At 39.8% G+C, this 18260-nt stretch overlaps 1 protein-coding gene and 1 pseudogene across 1 annotated transcript; both read left to right on the plus strand.

Annotated features, from left to right (window-relative positions):
• The first annotated feature begins 2984 nt into the window (after nt 1-2984).
• LOC100477693 (olfactory receptor 11H6) lies at nt 2985-6370 on the plus strand. The gene is made up of 2 exons (XM_034648547.1): nt 2985-4667; nt 6331-6370. Exons 1-2 carry the CDS (start codon nt 3697-3699, stop codon nt 6368-6370), a joined length of 1011 nt encoding a protein of 336 aa, XP_034504438.1. The 5' UTR covers nt 2985-3696.
• A 2458-nt stretch (nt 6371-8828) lies between these two features.
• Nucleotides 8829-9684, plus strand: LOC100477948 (annotated as a pseudogene).
• Nucleotides 9685-18260: the final 8576 nt, after the last annotated feature.

Below are 18260 nucleotides of genomic sequence, written 5' to 3' on the forward strand. Positions count from 1 at the left end.
CTCTCTCTCTCTCTCTCTCTCTCTCTCTCTCTCCTCTCCCATTAACCTGCCCCACTCACTCCTCTCCTCCACTTCATCCCCCAGGTAGATCGGGTCCTTAGAGGAAGGATGTCTCCACCAAGAGGACAATTTTCCCTGTCTCTCTTGGATATTTATTCTGACCTCTGTGTCTTACTAATCAAACCACTAGGGGAAATATACACAAACAGACAGGATTAGATGCATGCACAGAGATACATGAACAGAGGACCACCAGTGAACATGCCAGGGAACTATGGATCCTATTCAGGAGGGACATGTAAATTCTTAATAACGACTGGCATGAAAGATGCATTTCATTTGGTTCAGAATACTAAAGGAAGGAAGTCTATGGGGCCACAGAAACTACTCTCCACCCATGAAGGAGCCATTTAGATTGTTAAGTGAGGATACTCTTGTGGCTGGAGTTTCCCTCACATCTTCCTCTGGGAGCCAGAAACACCACCAGGCATGTAAGGAGAGTCTGCCTGCATCAGGGCATCATTGCTCCATGTACCCGCTGCTGTCAGATACTAAGAGCATGCTGGTTCTTCCACAAATCCATTCATTCTTTGTTCCTTTGTTCTTTGTTAAGAACAATGTGTTAGGCCCTGCAGTTCTCTTTTCCTAACGCACTTCTGTTTGGGTAATATATTCACATTAAGGACTCACTCTAGTATCACACAGTTCCCACTCTACAACTCAGGGAAGATGGGGTTCAAATGTCTTGGACACTTTGGGGGCCATTAAATCTTCAGTTAGAAGGTAGCCTGAGTCTTGCACTGTGCTTTGTTTCTAATATTGTTCAGTAAGGTTTTGTTGGACAAATATCCTTCGGCAAGGGCAATGAAAGCAGAATGTTCTTATTTTTCAGAGTTCTTGATAAGTGACAAGTGAGAAGTGGAAAACATGAAAGTCATCTGCAGGTTCCCTTGTCCTTTAGATTTACCAAATTACCAAATTCACAAATTAACCTTAAAAATATAAATATTTAAAGGAAAAAGAATCCCCTCACTTCTCTGGGCAAGTGGCTTAAATGTCGAGCAAGTCGTTGGGGTTATGGAGGAGGATTTGGCTTCCTTATCTGTTCATACAGAATGGACTATCCATGCTCCTTGTTCCTCCTCATCTCTTCAAATGTTCATTCATTGTATCACTTGAGGTGAAGAGAAAGGTGAAAGAAGTGGATTTAAGTTCACCCTATGAGCTACTGATAGATGTACTTTGAGGTGGATGAAGCAGAAATGGATGCCGTGAGATTTCACATAATCTGTGAAATCCATTTGCCCCTTTTTCTGATCCTATATTCCACAGGTCACTAAAATTTCACTGCAGCACAAACGTCAAAAGGTCCTGGACATCATGAAGTCAGATGACCAGGAAGGAGGTAAGAATAATGAGGTCTGGTTTCAAGCCAAAAACCATGAATTGGAATTATATTTCTTTTCTTGGTGACAAGAACTTCCTGGGTTGTGAGTAAAGTAAACCAATTTGTGTCTCATGTCTCTGCCTACTGTCTTGGAAAGCCAAAAATAGCTCATTTATGTCAAATAAGGTTGGCAACCATGCTATGACCCACACTACATAGATTTAACTAAGTTATTATGAGCTGGAATAAATAGCTTTTTCAGGCCCACAGTATATAACTTGGTATGTGCTATGGAAACACACAGTTCAAGACACTACAGTTGGAGGTGGCAGTCTTGATTGCTTTTGTAAGTCATAAGTTCCAAAAGGGGAGGAATTTTATTTTTCATGCTTACCATTGTACCCCTGGATGTAGCACACTGCTGGGAATATAACAGTGAATAAACATTTGTTTAATGCCGAAATGATTAAGTAAATGGATAACGTGCTACAAATTAAATTCAACATTCAACTTTTTTTTATTACAAGCCAAATAACTATATTTTCTGACCAAAAATGACAGCATGTGGTCTAGCAAATACAGGTATAGTTATGGGAGGTGTATTTGAAATTACAACTCTTCTAGAAATTTTGATATATGTGGTCATATTATAGTCCATTGAACGAACTTACTTGGACAAAATTTAGATTTTCATAAAAGTCATGTTTATTAGTGTCTTTCTCATCATTCTAAAAATATTGTTGATCAATACAAATATCCAAAGTTACCTTGGCAGTAAAACATTTACCTCTCAGTTTGCTCCAGGTTTGATCAAATACTGAGAAGCAGGCCTCATGGTCTCTGAAGATTATTTAAATGGCATAAAGATGCAATTTCATATCTTAACAGCAACATTAATAAATAATATGGTCAATTATCCTATATCTGTAGTCATTATATTACTAAATTTAAAATACTGACGGTGGTTTTACCCAGCCAAATGTCTTGAATTTTAACCAGGAACCTCTAGGACAAAAAATTCAGCCTGTATATGGGGCACCTGGGTGGCTCAGTCAGTTAGGCGGCCGACCCTTAATTCTGTCTCAGTTCATGATCTCAGGGATTCTCTCTCTACTTCTGTCCCCACCCCTTGCAAAATTAATTAATTAATTAATTATTAATTATTAATTAAGCAAGCAAGCCTGCATCAAGAGCTTCAGAAAGTTTTTAAGCAACATCCAAATTTATACTCATGTCTCAATTCCTAACTCAACCAATATGAGGATGATCTTTCTGGTCTTGGAGTATCCTAAGGTGAACTTTCTAATTCATTATTTAATTTAGGTAAAAGCAAGATGATTCATGGTGAGTTATGGTGTTTAAGGCTTAATTCCCGGAAAAAAAAAAAGGCACATGGTTTCGTATACTAGACAAAATTGGCATACCAGCTGCAAGTTACCCCAAAGGCCTAGCCACAATGTAGAATAGTGCAGCTTAGGGGGAAACAAGCCAGGAAAAAATGGTGGCATCCAAAAAAAAAAAATCATGTATATTGGACGTAATAGCTTCCATCTGTTATTTAACCCCCCCATCATCACCATAATGGAAGAGGAATGAGACTTATTTTGTATAGCTTCAGAAAGATAGAGTCCCAGGATCAATGCATAGAAGTAAAAAGGATACAGATTTTGCTCAACATAAAGTACTTTGAGAGAACCCGAGCTCCTCAAGAGGGAATGAGCTAAACTGTTCTACGAATCCAGATGCCACCTAGCAGAATGTAACTTAGAGGGGGCTACATAAATGATTTTCCCATCATTTTACAGAATTCTGAGGTTTCTAGAGCATCTTTCTCAGAGCAGAAAAGCAAGGGGCCTCAAGACTCCCACCACACAGTTCTACTTCTCTGCTTTTTATTGGCCTTTTGAATGTGAAATTCTAAGAAGATGATTTATTGTTTCAGATTTATTCTCAATTTTGTTTCAAAGTAAAAGAATGTATCCAAAGTGTATACTTACATGTAGAATATCCAAGAGGCAATGATTTTAATATGAAAAATGAGACATTAGACTCAAGGTTACAGGAATATTTGAAATGAAGTGAAGTTTGCTCCAAACCAATCTCCAAATAAGCCAGTGTATCTAGGAATTACTGCCCTTGCACATTTAAGCAAACCCCTTAAATTTCTCTGAACTTCAGTTTTCTTACCTGTAAAAGAGAAGGATGAAGAAGCACACCTCCCTACAGCTCAAAGGGTCATTTGGAAGATCAAATGATATAATGTAAAATAAAAATACTTTGTACCAGTGAATTGTTAACAAAACCTATAAATGTTCATTATTATTCACTCCTTAGTTACTTCTGTTTCTCTAACAGCTTTGGAATCCCAGAACACAACAACACAGCATTTTGTGACTGAGTTTGTCCTTCTGGGTTTCCCTGGTCGGGGGGAGATGCAGAACGTTTTCTTCTCATTCATCCTGGTGGTCTATCTCCTCACCCTGCTGGGGAATGGGGTTATTGTCTGTGTAGTGAAATGGGACAAGCGACTTCACACACCCATGTACATCTTCTTGGGAAACTTTGCCTTCCTAGAGATCTGGTACATTTCTTCTACTGTCCCAAACATGCTGGTCAACATCCTCTCTGAGACCAAGACCATCTCCTTCACTGGATGCTTCCTCCAATTCTATTTCTTTTTTTCACTGGGTACAACAGAATGTTTCTTCTTATCGGTCATGGCTTATGAGCGATACCTCGCCATCTGTCGCCCACTACACTACCCCTCCATCATGACTGGGAAGCTCTGTGTGGTCCTGGTCTGTGTTTGCTGGGTGAGTGGATTTCTCTGCTATCCAGTCCCCATTGTCCTCATCTCCCAACTTCCCTTCTGTGGACCCAACATCATTGAACACTTTGTGTGTGACCCAGGCCCATTGTTCGCACTGGCCTGCATCCCTGCTCCTTCCACTGAGTTTATATGCTACACCTTCAACTCACTTATTATATTTGGGCCCTTCCTTTCCATCCTGGGATCTTACACTCTGGTACTCAGAGCTGTGCTTCGTGTTCCTTCTGGTGCTGGTCGAACTAAAGCTTTCTCCACATGTGGGTCCCACTTAATGGTGGTGTCTCTATTCTATGGAACCCTTATGGTGATGTATGTGAGCCCAACATCAGGGAACCCAACAGGAATGCAGATCATCACTTTGGTATACTCAGCAGTGACTCCACTCTTAAATCCCCTTATCTATAGTCTCCGAAACAAAGACATGAAAGATGCCCTAAAGAAAGCCCTAGGATTAAGAACTAACCAAAACTGAGACATTTTTAGAGGGTATTATGCTCAGCAAAATAAGTCAGTCAGAGAAAGACAAATACTCTATGGTTTCACTCATATGCGGCTATTAAGAAACAAAAACAGATGAACATGGGGAAGGAAAAATAAAATAAGATAAATCAGAGAAGGAGGCAAACCATAAGAGACCCTTAACTCGAGGAAACAAACAGGATTGCTGAAGGGGCAGTGGGTGGGGGGATGGGGTAACTGGATGATGAGCATCAAGGAAGGAATTTGATATAATGAGCACTGGCTGGTTTATGCAACTGATGAATCACTAAGTTCTGCCCCTGAAACTAATAATATACTTTATGTTAACTCAGTTGAATTTAAATAAAAATTTAAAAAAAGAAAGAAAGAAGCAGAATGTGTCATTATTTATAAAAACAATAGAGAATGGCTTCAGTAAGTCATGTTCTGGCTCATACTTAAGTAGAGGAAGATACTTTTTTCCATAGTTCCTTAGCAGTTCAAGTTCAACTCATCAATAAAAATGCTAAATAAAATATTTTAAACATGCATTACCTTGCGAAGTAATTACATTTTGTTATTATATGTATGCTGTTTTTGATGTATCTTTCCTGGTTTAATCTTAGTTGGTGGAAAGAATGAAATGCACGTGTACCTGGAGCCTTTCAATAGGAATGCAATCATCTAAATTCAGAAAATATTCTTAAAGACAATGGACCAAAGGGGCACCAAAAAATAAACCCACCCAGTAACAGACATTGCCATTATTTAAAGCTGTCTTTTACACCAAAAACAGAGTATGCTTCATACTTGCATTATGTAAACTACAAACTCTCCTGCCATTCAAAGCTCTCATTCACTACATTGCTCCATTCAGTCTTCTAAGCCTGCATTTCACAAAGATCTATCTATATGTTCTTCCATTTGGACATCTTTACTCATAGCACTTCCCCCAAATAAACTGTGACAATGCCACTTGCAATATGGAATAACAATGTCCTAAACATATTTTTATGCCCCTCAGAAAGTTATAGGGCAAAGGCTTAGTCAGAAAAGTATTAAGAGAAAATTATACCAAGAACACATTCCAGCTTTCTGCCCAAACCCCATGTTGAAACAGAAAAGCCATTAGCTGAGAGGCCAATCTACTTAAAATGAAAGTATACCCTTTTAGTTATGGCTGTACTGGAAATGAAATTAGATGTGCCAGGAAGATAGGCTTGCTGGTGCTAGGTGATGAAATACTCTCATACACCATTCCTCAAACCTTTTCACCACCAAAGAGTGTTTGGCACACCGTGGTCAGAGAACATGGGCATCTGGGGACAATGTTCCTTTTAAAGTCAAAGTTTTATCTTAAAAATAATCACAAATTATACTTTCTGTTCCACCATACATATTTAGTGTAATACAAAATTATCTTGTCTGAGTAAAACTGCCCTTTCAGGAAGACATTTAATTAGGGGCTGTGTGTATCCCATGGCACAGAATCACATACCCTGTTTGAGAAAACAAACTTATAGAGATTATGGGGTCCCCAGAGAGTCAATGTAGCACATTACCTACTAATCGCTATGGGCCAACTTATCAGAAATATTAATGAAACCCCCAGGCAAGAAGGAAGAAGGTCCCTAGGGAAGGAATGGAACATTCTAGGATCATACAAAGACATAACTCAGAATTCTCAACAATGAATAACTGATACATAAATTAACACCAACATATATCACTGTCATGCTCTGTTGGAAACAGTCCACGAGAAACTTTTGGTGCAAGGGAGGTGAAATAAGCCTGCATGAAGCTCTCATACAGGGCTTCCACATTAAGGGAAGTGAAGGAGAGAATCTGTGACCTCCCTATGAACTCTCCCCAGGACCTGGGACAGCTTCACAATATACAGGAAATGTCATCTCTGTTGGGTGTTGCTCTTATGCACCACAGGTGGGCCTATTCACCTACATTTGTTCATTCAATATGCTCAAGAGATTGAGTATCAAGGAATATTGGTTCCTCACAACTCAAAAGACAAAACTTTCAGAGTATTTAGATAACCCTGGAACTCACACTCCCCCAGATAATTGTACTTAATGGTGCCAAAGTCATCCACAGATCTTCCCCTTCTCAGGAAGTGACTGGAACACCAAGAATGGTATGATTTGCACAGATATTTTGAACAAGACAGTATGGAACTAGTTCCATCCACTGGGACTGAAACCAAGAGAAAATAGAGATTAGTTTTGTTTCGTTTTGGTCTCCTCTCTCAGCTCTCCCCTCTGTCCATTCCATTACTCTTCTCCACCCTCAGGAGAGGTGGCATTAAAATAATTTTAAGGGTAAAATCAAATCAGTGTATATAATGAGTAAGATTCACATATAATTTAATGGTGAATATATTAGGAATTTCTTCTTATAATCATGTTGAAAATTATTTGTGAAATTCATTTACCATGCTTTCCCTACAGCTAATAGTTGTTCTGTGAGGTTTTTTTCTAAAAGAGTAGTCTATGGCTCAAATACATAGACCTAAGTCTTGTGCATTTTGATTTTGAGTCAAAGTCTGTGAATCTGATTCAAGTTATTGTGCTGTTGTTCCAGGTGGTAAGTGACTGCTCTCTGCATCATTGCTTTCTTGTCTTGTTGAGAACAGAGGTCTCTTGCTTGGAAAGCACAGAGTTCGCATAGTGAGGAACCATTTGCTTCTCACAAGATGATCTATTCTATGGAACCCTGATCAAAATGATGATCGATGCAGGGTAGTTTACTTCTTTATAATCATCCTAGCTCAAAAAATAAAAAAGAACTTATCCCCATCTTTCGATGTCTTTCTCTTGGTTTCTTTTCTACAAGACTACAACCTTCTTTGACTTAACCAGTCCAATAGGAAGGTCATGTTTGCTTCTAGAGGAATAGGTTCATAGTTCACTTTAGGCATTATTCATTTAGTGAACCTGCAACAGCCGCTTCATTATAAACACTTTTATGTTACTTAATATAACCTCACTGAATAGGAGGATTTTTTCCATTTGATTATGTTCAGTGAGTACTATGACTATTCTATGTACACCACTTCTATCAACTGTTTTTAAGGAAAATTCTCCTTTTATCAAAGTTAGAAGTTTCTTGTTAAAAAATTTCTGGAGATTACAATATGTTAAATCCACCATTGTGCTCTTTTCTCCGAGTTGTAGTTGATTCTTAAAAAGACATCATCTTTGTTGATGGTGTTGTAAAGGGAATAAGGGCAAGTCTTGTTTTCTATCAAAATTGGGAGTATTTTTTAAATAAACTGAAGTAAAATCTTCCAAACAGTGCACTTGAAGAAAGACTTGTGACAGCAGTGAGAAGAGCTTTAGAAGACTATCTCCTGGTGATTTTAATTTTCTTCCCCGATACACTGCATATGTTATATTAATCTTTAATGACATATTTTAAATGGATATGAAGTGTGTGATAAATTATCATGTGAAAGTAATCTTTAAATAGGAAATAGCAGTAAGAATTAATTATCCAGGCATCTTTGTCGATTTTCTTCCAGTATCATGAAGAAGTGATAGAAAATAAATCTCCTAATGGAAATAGCTCAAGAAAAAGGTGGGGGGAGACAGACAGGGAGAGAATTTGTAATAACGTCAAATCTCAAGCCATTTAAATCTATAAAATGTGTTAGATACAAACCTATTTTTAACTGATAGCATAAGTATATTCACATTTTGAAGTGAATTTATAGCACTAACTGCTATATATGAACTTTCATTGAAAAAATTAAATATAAGACAAACTATTTTTGCCTCTAACTTAAGTATTTCTTTCTATCAAAAGAAGGTGAAATTTAACTGATTTTGCCCACTTACAAAGAGTTCAAAGAGCCTAGAATTGTACAGTTACAAAGAATCAGGGCCAAATGGCTCACTTAGAACAGAGCAGGATTTACTCAAGACTTGTTTTAGGGTTTGTAATACATTTGCCTGATCACTCAAACTGCCTGTCCTAAGAAGTGTCAAATGTTTCAGCAGCAAAGTGGCTTGTTGCTAAATCTGTCTGTCATCTCTCCACAGTCTGGAGACCGTGAATAAGTCAGGGATATCTACTGTAACACACTTCATCCTGTTGGGTTTTCCTGGTCCCTGGAAAATACAGATCATCCTTTTCTCAATGATTTTTTTGATCGATATCTTGACTCTAACTTGGAATATAACCATCATTTGTGCAGTGAGGTGGGACCATCGACTCCATACCCCAATGTATATGCTCCTGGCCAACTTCTCCTTCCTAGAAATCTGGTATGTGACTTGAACAGTCCCCAACATGCCGGTCAATTTTCTTTCCAAAACCAAGACCATATCGTTCTCTGGTTGATTCACTGAATTCTACTTCTTCTTTTCCCTGGGCACAACCGAGTGCTTCTTCCTCTGTGTCATGGCCTATGATCGGTCCTGGCCATCTGCCGTCCACTGCACTATCCCTCTATTACGACTGGGCATCTCTGTGTCATTCTGGTGTCTCTTTGTTGGCTCATTGGTTTCCTTGGACATGCAATTACTATTTTCTTCATTTCTCAACTACCCTTTTGTGGTCCCAACATCATTGATCACTTTCTGTGTGATGTGGACCCATTGATGGCATTGTCATGTGCCCCTGCACCCATCATAGACATGTGTTCCATTCTGTGAGCTCTCTTATCATCATTACCAACATTTGGTACATTCTTGGGTCCTACGCCCTGGTGCTCAGAGCTGTGCTTCAGGTTCCTTCTTCAGCTGGACGGCAAAAGGCCTTCTCTACCTGCGGATCCCATTTGGTTGTAGTGTCTGTGTTCTGTGGAACCATAATGGTGATGTATGTGAGTCCCACATCTGGCAACTCAGTTGCTATGCACAAGATCATCACCCTGATATACTCTGTAGTGACACCAGTCTTAAACCCCCTCATCTACAGCCTACGCAACAAGCACATGAAATTTGTCCTCCGTCAGGTCATTTGTGGAATGAGAATCGTCCAACCTTTGTGAAAAGGTTTTGTGAAAAACAATGATTCATTTTCTGACAGTGGAATGGTAATCCTCCTCTTCTAACCCAGATTTGGCTTTATTCATAACTACGATGGTCCTGTGGTGCAAAGCAAAATTCATCATGTATTTGATCATATTTTGATGTATTTTTATAAAGTTTCATGAATGTGTTTCCATGGAAAGAGATTGTCACCCCTTACAGAGAAAAAAATAACTCCTAAAAATTTTAATATTCACTTCCAGGAAGGTTTTGACTTTTTCAGTATGCAATTTCTGTCCATACAACTTTATTAAGAGACGTTAATCAAATTGGTTATTGTTTATATGGCTGTCTGATGCTTTGTTAAAAAGACACATAACACATAAAATGCCTTTTGTCCTGGATTATTGGCAGAATATTCTGGTTTCTCTTCAGATCGTATAAATCTTTCACCTTTTATTAAATTTTGGCAGAAACTCCACACATCAATGTTGGCTACACTAAGAGACTGTAACTTCAGTTTCACAGTTCTTACTCATTACCCTCATCAACAGTGCACAAGATAGACTGGAAGTTTGGTGTAAGCCATGAGGAAATATATATTTGATGAGTTGTTAGTATGCAATTCCCACAAAGAAAATGGGCCATAACAGGAGCAAACTGAATTCCCACCACTAATAGAGCAAATACAGAATATTCACCTTTAGCTTAGTTAGGGCTCATGGAAAGTAACCAACTTAGACCATCTTGAAAGGGATTTCATCCAAAAGCACTACTTGGAGAATAAAGCAACCCCAAAAGTGAGTCTATATAGCACGGGTCACCAGAATCCAGGGATGAAAGAAGTCATAAGCAGCCAACAATGAAGCATTACCTATATCAGAGAACTGAAGTTTAGGGAGCTCCCCACACCACCACCAAAATCAACATACAAACTTCTCTCAAACAATAGGGCAACAATACCAGTCAAGGAAAAGCCTTTTACCTTTACTTTTCTCCCACCTGAAATCTAGAGTAACCAGAGGCAATATAGTCATGTGGCAAAGAGGAGTAAAAAGGCAGAGGAGAAGAAGTACATCAAGCCTAAGTCAGACCCAGTCTGGAGGATAAATCTTAATTTGGATAAAAAATAAAAATTTTGGTTTTAGATTATACTAGAACTTCCAATATCTGGATAAAGAGACCCTATATTAATACTAAAAGTAATCAGAAAAGCTATCACATTGGCCCAAGATATTATCCACAGATGGAGGTGAATAGAACATCAGAATGTGTCCAAAGTAAAAGTGGTGAGAAAAAATAAAGTTCCTTTGTGTTTAGACCCTACCAAGTCTAAAACAAGCAATTAAATAGAGTACAAAGGTTTTTAAAATGCTATAGCCTAAGAAAGGAAGAAAACCCTCACCTGAAGACCAAAAGACATCTCTTTGAAAGTCTTCTTGTGCAACTAGAGAGCATTATGCTTCAAGGTAAGTAGAAGGACTGAAAAAAGGTGGGACAGGAATTAGACATCTACTTGGGAAGCTACTAAACTATCCACCACAGTTTTGCCTTAATTCAGCACTAATATTTTAGTGATTCAACTGAACTCATTAGCTAAAAAAGGCACAGAAATTATTTTGTATAAAATAGCTCACACATATCCTATTACTGCAACTTAACACCTATTCTTTTGTTAAAATGTGATTCAGAAATCACTTCCACTAGAAAGCCTTCCAAACATCCCCAAGCTGTGCTATGTGTCCTTCATAATGCATCTAAAATACATCAGGGAGATTGGTAAAAAGGTGGCAGAGGAGTAGGAGACCCCTTTTTCAGCTGGTCCCCTGAGTTGAGCTGGGTATCTACCCGACCATCCTGAACACCCACGAGATCAGCCTGAGATGCAGGGAGATACATCTGGATCTCTACAAACGAACATCTCCAGCACTGAATATTGAGGTATGAAGCGGGGAGCCAGGAATCCGCACACAGATATCGGAAGATAAACAGAAGGGGAGGGAGCCGCCACACTCCGGCACCGGGAAGCAGTAGCCACCTGCACTGGGAAGAGGACCAGACTCCCAGACCTCCACCCCCAAGGAAGCAGACTGAGACTGTGAGCCTGGGAACATGTGTGCAACCAGACTGAAAACCAGAGCTCCAGAGTGCTCACTGGAACTGGACTGATACTGGGAGCTCGGGAGCCCATGCGACCTGACTGAAAACCGAAGCTCCGGAGAGCTCACTCGAACTAGACTGAAACCGGGAGCTCGGGTGCGCACGTGACCAGTCTGAAAACTGGCGCTCCTGAGCCTGCATGAACAACACTGAAACAGGGAGCTCGGGAGCGTGCTCGGAATCGGGGGCAGCTGGTGGTGTTAGAAGCACAAAGGACAGAGATGTGCTGGCCCCAGAAGTGAGGGCTGGGACAAAGGCTACGAGGTGCACATCCCGGGACGCTGCAGGGTTTTTAGCAGCACCAACAGAAACAGAGTTAAAGTGGCCAGGAGAGCTCAGTGGAGAACGGACAATGATCCCTCTGTTCTGAGACAGAGGCTAGGATTCGGCCACTGCTGCTCTGACTGTCCGAAGAGTCACAGAAAACCACCAGGGAAAGTGCCAGAGAACAAAAGCCCAGAAATACCAGCTTACAGTGTGCCCATCCCCATCCCCCCTCGCAGGGGACAGGGCGACTCTACCCAAACAGGGCTGCCTGAATATCAGCACAGCAGGGCCGTCCCCCAGAAGGCGGGCTGAAAAATCAAGAAGCCCACATCCCTAAGTTCCCTATAAAGCAAACGCACACTGCCTGGGTTCTGGTCAATAATTTGCACTCTGTGCATCCCCGCAACCTCTCCTCATCAGAATGACGAGGAGGAGAAATCCCCCCCAGCAAATAAAGGAGACAGAGACTGTGGCCTCTGCCACAGGAATGATGGATATGGATACAACCAAATTGTCAGAAATAGAGTTCAGAGTAACAATGGTCAAGGTGATGTGAAGGCTTGAAAAAAATATTAATGAAAATATTAATGAGAATATAGAATCTCTAAAGGCAGAAATGAGAGCTAGTCTGGATGAAATTAAAAATGCTATGAATCAATTGCAGTCTAAACTAGATGTTCTGATGGCCAGGGTAAATGAGGCAGAAGAATGAATTAGTGAATTAGAGGATGGGATGGTAGAAGACAAAGCTAAAATAGAAACATGGCTCAAAAAATCCATTCTCAAGAATGTAGGTTAAGGGAGATTACTGATCAATGAAACGATCCAATGTCGGAATCATCAGCATCCCCGAGAGGGTGGAGAAAAACAGAGGTCTAGAAGAGATATTTGAACAAATTGTAGCTGAAAACTTCCCTAATCTAGCAAAGGAAACAAGCATTCCTGTCCAAGAGGCAGAGAGGACCCCTCCCAAGCTCAACCACGACAAACATATGCCACGTCACGTCATCATGCAATTCGCAAATATTAGATCCAAGGGTACAGTATTGAAAGGGGCCAGGGCAAAGAAATTTCTCACGTACCAAGGCAAAGTTACCAGAATTATGTCAGACCTGCCTACACAGACCTGGAATGAGAAAAAGGGTCGGGGGGGCATTTTTAAGCTCCTTCAGAGAAAAACATGCAGCCAAGGATCCTCTATCCAGCATAGCCGTCATTCAGAATTGATGGAGAGATAAGGACCTTCCAGAATCGCCAGTCACTGACCAATTTTGCAACCACAAAGCCAGCCCTACAGGAGATATTAAGGGGGGTTCTATAAAAGTAAAAAGGCCCCAAGAGTGATATAGAACAGAAACTTACAATCCACAGAAACAAAGACTTCACAGGCAACATGGCATCATTAAAATCATATCTCTCAATAATCACTCTCAATGTGAATGGCCTAAATGCTCCCATAAAACGCCACAGGGTTGCACACGGGATAAAAAGACATGACCCATCCATTTGCTGTCTACAAGAGACTCATTTTGAACCTAAAGATACTTCCAGACTGAAAGAAAAGAAATAGAAAACAATTTTTCATGCCAATGGACCTCAAAAGAAAGCTGTGGTAGCAATTCTCATATCAGACAGATTGGCGTTTAAACTAAGGACTATAGTTAGAGATAGAGAAGGACACTATATTATCCTTAAAGGATGTAACCAACAAGTGTATAATAAAATTATAAATATCTATGCCCCCAACAGGGGAGCAGCCAGATACACAAGCCAACTTTTTTTTTAAAAGCTTGCAATTAATGTGTCTTTTTTTTTTAAAGATTTTATTTATTTTTTTTTGACAGAGATAGAGACAGCCAGCAAGAGAGGGAACACAAGCAGGGGGAGTGGGAGAGGAAGAAGCAGGCTCACAGCAGAGGAGCCTGATGTGGGGCTCGATCCCATAACGCCAGGATCACGCCCTGAGCCGAAGGCAGACGCTTAACCACTGTGCCAACCAGGCACCCCACAAGCCAACTTTTAACCAGAATAAAGAGACATATAGATAATAATACATTGATAGTAGGGGACCTCAACACTCCACTCTCAGCACTAGACAGATCACCTAAGCAGAAAATCAAAAAAGATACAAGATCTTTGAATGACATATTGAACCAGATGGACCTCATAGATATATACAGAACACTATACCCCATTACAACAGAATACTCATTCTTTTCAAATGCACATGGAACTTTCTCCAGAATAGAACATATGCTGGGTCACAAAACAGGTCTCAATTGATTGCAGTCTAAACTAGATGTTCTGATGACCAAAAGACTGAGATTATTCCCTGCATATTCTCAGACCACAATGCTTTGAAACTGGAACTCAATCACAAGGAAAAAATTGGAAGAAACTCAAACACTTGGGAAACGAAGAACCATCCTGCTCAAGAATGATTGGGTAAAACAGGATATTAAAACTCAATTTAAACAATTTATGGAGACCAATGACAATGAAAGCACATTGGTCCAAAACCTATGGGACACTGCAAAGGCAGTCCTAAGGGGAAAATACATAGCCATCCAAGCTTCACTCAAAAGAATAGAAAAATCTAAAATGCAGTTTTTATATTCTCACCTCAAGAAGCTGGAGCTGGAACAGAACAGAAGACCAGGCCTAACCCACGCATGAGAAGGCAGGTGATCAAGATTAGAGCAGAGATCAATGAATTAGAATTCAGAAGCACAGTAGAGCAGATCAACAGAACTAGAAGCTGGTTCCTTGAAATAAGATCAATAAGCCACTGGCCAGACTTATTCAAAAGAATAGAGAAAGGAACCAAAATAATAAAAGTATGAATAAAAGGGAAGAGATCACAACCAACACCAATGATATAGGAAGGATCATTAGAAACTTTATCAACAGCTTTATGCCAATAAATTAAACAATCTGGAAGAAATGGATGCCTTCCTGGAAACCTATAAACTACCAAGACTGAAACAGGAAGAAATTTATTTTTTAAACAGACCGATTAATTATGAAGAGATTGAAGCAGTGATCAAAAACCTCCCCAAAAACAAGAGTCCAGGGCCTGACGGATTCCCCGGGGAATTCTACCAAACTTTCAAAGAAGAAAAAAATACTTATTCTCCTGAGGCTGTTTCAAAAAATAGAAACAGAAGGAAAGCTACCAAACTCATTCTATGAGGCCAGTATTACCTTGATCCCCAAACCAGAGAAAGATCCCATCAAAAAGGAGAATTACAGACCGATAACCCTGATGAATATGAACGCCAAAATTCTCAACAAGATCCTAGCTAATAGGATCCAACAGTACATTAAAAGGATTATCCATCATGACCAAGTGGGAGTCATCCCTGGGATGCAAGGGCGGTTCAACATTCACAAATCAATCAGTGTGATAGATCATATCAACAAGAAAAGCGTCAAGAACTATATGATCCTCTCAATAGAAGCAGAAAAAGCATTTGACAAAATACAGCACCCTTTCCTGATTAAAACACTTCAGAGCATAGGGATAGAGGGTACATTCCTCAATCTCATAAAAATCAACTATGAAAAGCCTATAGCAAAGATCATTCTCAATGGGGAAAAGCTGGAAGCATTTCCCTTAAGATCAGGAACACGACAAGGATGCCCACTCTCGCCATTATTATTCAACATAGTACTAGAAGTCCTTGCAACAGCAATCAGACAACAAAAAGGGATCAAAGGTATCCAAATCGGCAAAGAAGAAGTCAAAATATCTCTCTTCACAGATGACATGATACTCTATATGGAAAACCCAAAAGAATCTACCCCCAAAATATTAGAAGTTATAGAGCAATTCAGTAATGTGGCGGGATAAAAAAATCAATGCTCAGAAATAAGTTGCATTTCTATACATGAATAATGAAACTGAAGAAAGAGAAATTAGGGAATATATTCCATTTACAATAGCACCAAAAACCATACGTTACCTTGGAATTAACTTAACCAGATATGTAAAGGACCTATATACTAGAAACTATAAATCACTCTTGAAAGACATTGAGGAAGACACAAAGGATGGAAAAATATTCCATGCTCATGGATCAGAAGAATTAACATAGTTATAATGTCTATGCTACCCAGAGCAATCTACACTTTCAATTCCATGCCAATCAAAATACCAATGACATTTTTCAAAGAGCTGGAACAAACAGCCCTTAAATTTGTGTGGAACAAGAAAAGGTCCCATATTGCCAAGGAATTACTGAAAAGGAAAAACAAGCTGGGGGCATCACATCGCTGGATTTCAAGCTGTACTACAAAGCTGTGATCACAACGACAGCATGGTACTGGCACAAAAACAGACACATAGACCAATGGGACAGAATAGAGAACCCAGAAATGGACCCTCGGCTCTTTGGGCAACTAATCTTTGACAAAGCAAGAAAAATCATCCAGTGGAAATAAGATTGTCTCTTCATAAATGGTTCTGGGAAAATTGGAGAGCTACATGCAAAAGAATGAAACTTGACCACTCTTTCACACCATACAGGAAGATAAACTCCAAATGGATAAAAGATCTCTATGTGAGACAGGAATCCATCAAAATCCTAGAGGAGAGCGTAGATAGCAAGCTATACGACATCAGCCACAGCAACCTTACTCATGACACATCTCCAAAGGCAAGGGAAGCAAAAGATAAAATGAACTTGTGGGACTTCATCAAGATAAAAAGCTTCTGCACAGCCAAGGAAACAGTAAAAAAAACTAAGAGACAGACCATGGAATGGGAGAATATATTTGCAAATGACACTACAGATAAAAGACTGGTATCCAAAATCTAAAAGAATTTCTCAAACTCACTACAAAAGAAACAAATAAACAAATCAAAAAATGGGCAGAAGATATGAACAGACACTTTTCCAATGAAGACATACAAATGGCTAACAGACATATGAAAAAATGTTCAAAATCATTAGCCATCAGGGAAATTCAAATCAAAACCACACTGAGATGGCGCCTGGGTGGCACAGCGGTTACGCGTCTGCCTTCGGCTCAGGGCGTGATCCCGGTGTTACGGGATCGAGCCCCACATCAGGCTCCTCCACTATGAGCCTGCTTCTTCCTCTCCCACTCCCCCTGCTTGTGTTCCCTCTCTCGCTGGCTGTCTCTATCTCTGTTGAATAAATAAATAAAATCTTTAAAAAAAAAAAAAAACCACACTGAGATACACCTTTCGCCAGTTAGAATGGCAAAAATTGACAAGGCAGGAAACTACAAATGTTAGAGAGGATGTGGAGAAAGGGGATCCCCCCTGCATTGTTGGTGGGAATGCAAGTTGGTTTAGCCACTCTGGAAAACAGTGCGGAGGTCCCTTAAAAGGTTAAAAATTGAGCTATCCTATGATCCAGCAACTGCACTACTGGATATTTACCCCAAAGATACAGATGTAGTGAAGAGCAAGGCCATATGCACCCCAATGTTCATAGCAGCTCTGCCCACAATAGCTAAATTGTGGAAGGAGCCGAGATGCCCTTCAACAGATAAGTGGATTAAGAAGATGTGCTCCAAATATACAACGGAATATTACTCAGCCTGCGTGGTATTACTCAATGGAATATTACTCATCAAAAAGAACTATTTCTCAACATTTGCTGCAACATAGGCAGGACTGGAGGAGATAATGCTAAGCGAAATAAGTCAAGCAGAGAAAGACAATTATCATATGGTTTCACTCATTTATGGAACATAAGAACTAGGAAGATAGGTAGGAGAAGAAAGGGAAGAAGAAAGGGGGGTTAACAGAAGGAGGAATGAACCATGAGAGACTATGGACTCTGGGAAACAAACTGAGGGCTTCGGGGGGCGGGGGAGGAATGGGATAGGCTGGTGCCTGGGTGTTATATGCAAGTAATGAATCGTGGAACTTCACATCAAAAACTGGGGATGTACTGTATGCTGACTAACATAATAAAAAATATTATTAAAAAAGAAAAAAAACAAATAAATGAACAAACAAGAAGCAGAATCACACCTCTACAGAGAACAAACTAATAGTGTTATATGGTTGACAGACGGTTACCTCTTGGCTCCTTCCACAATTTAGCTATTGTGGACAATGCTGCTATGAACATTGGGGTGCATATGGCCCTGCTCTCACACTTGTGGTGAGAATAGCATAATGTATAGAGCT

Source organism: Ailuropoda melanoleuca, chromosome 20 (assembly GCF_002007445.2).
Source record: "Ailuropoda melanoleuca isolate Jingjing chromosome 20, ASM200744v2, whole genome shotgun sequence".
NCBI lineage: Eukaryota > Metazoa > Chordata > Mammalia > Carnivora > Ursidae > Ailuropoda > Ailuropoda melanoleuca.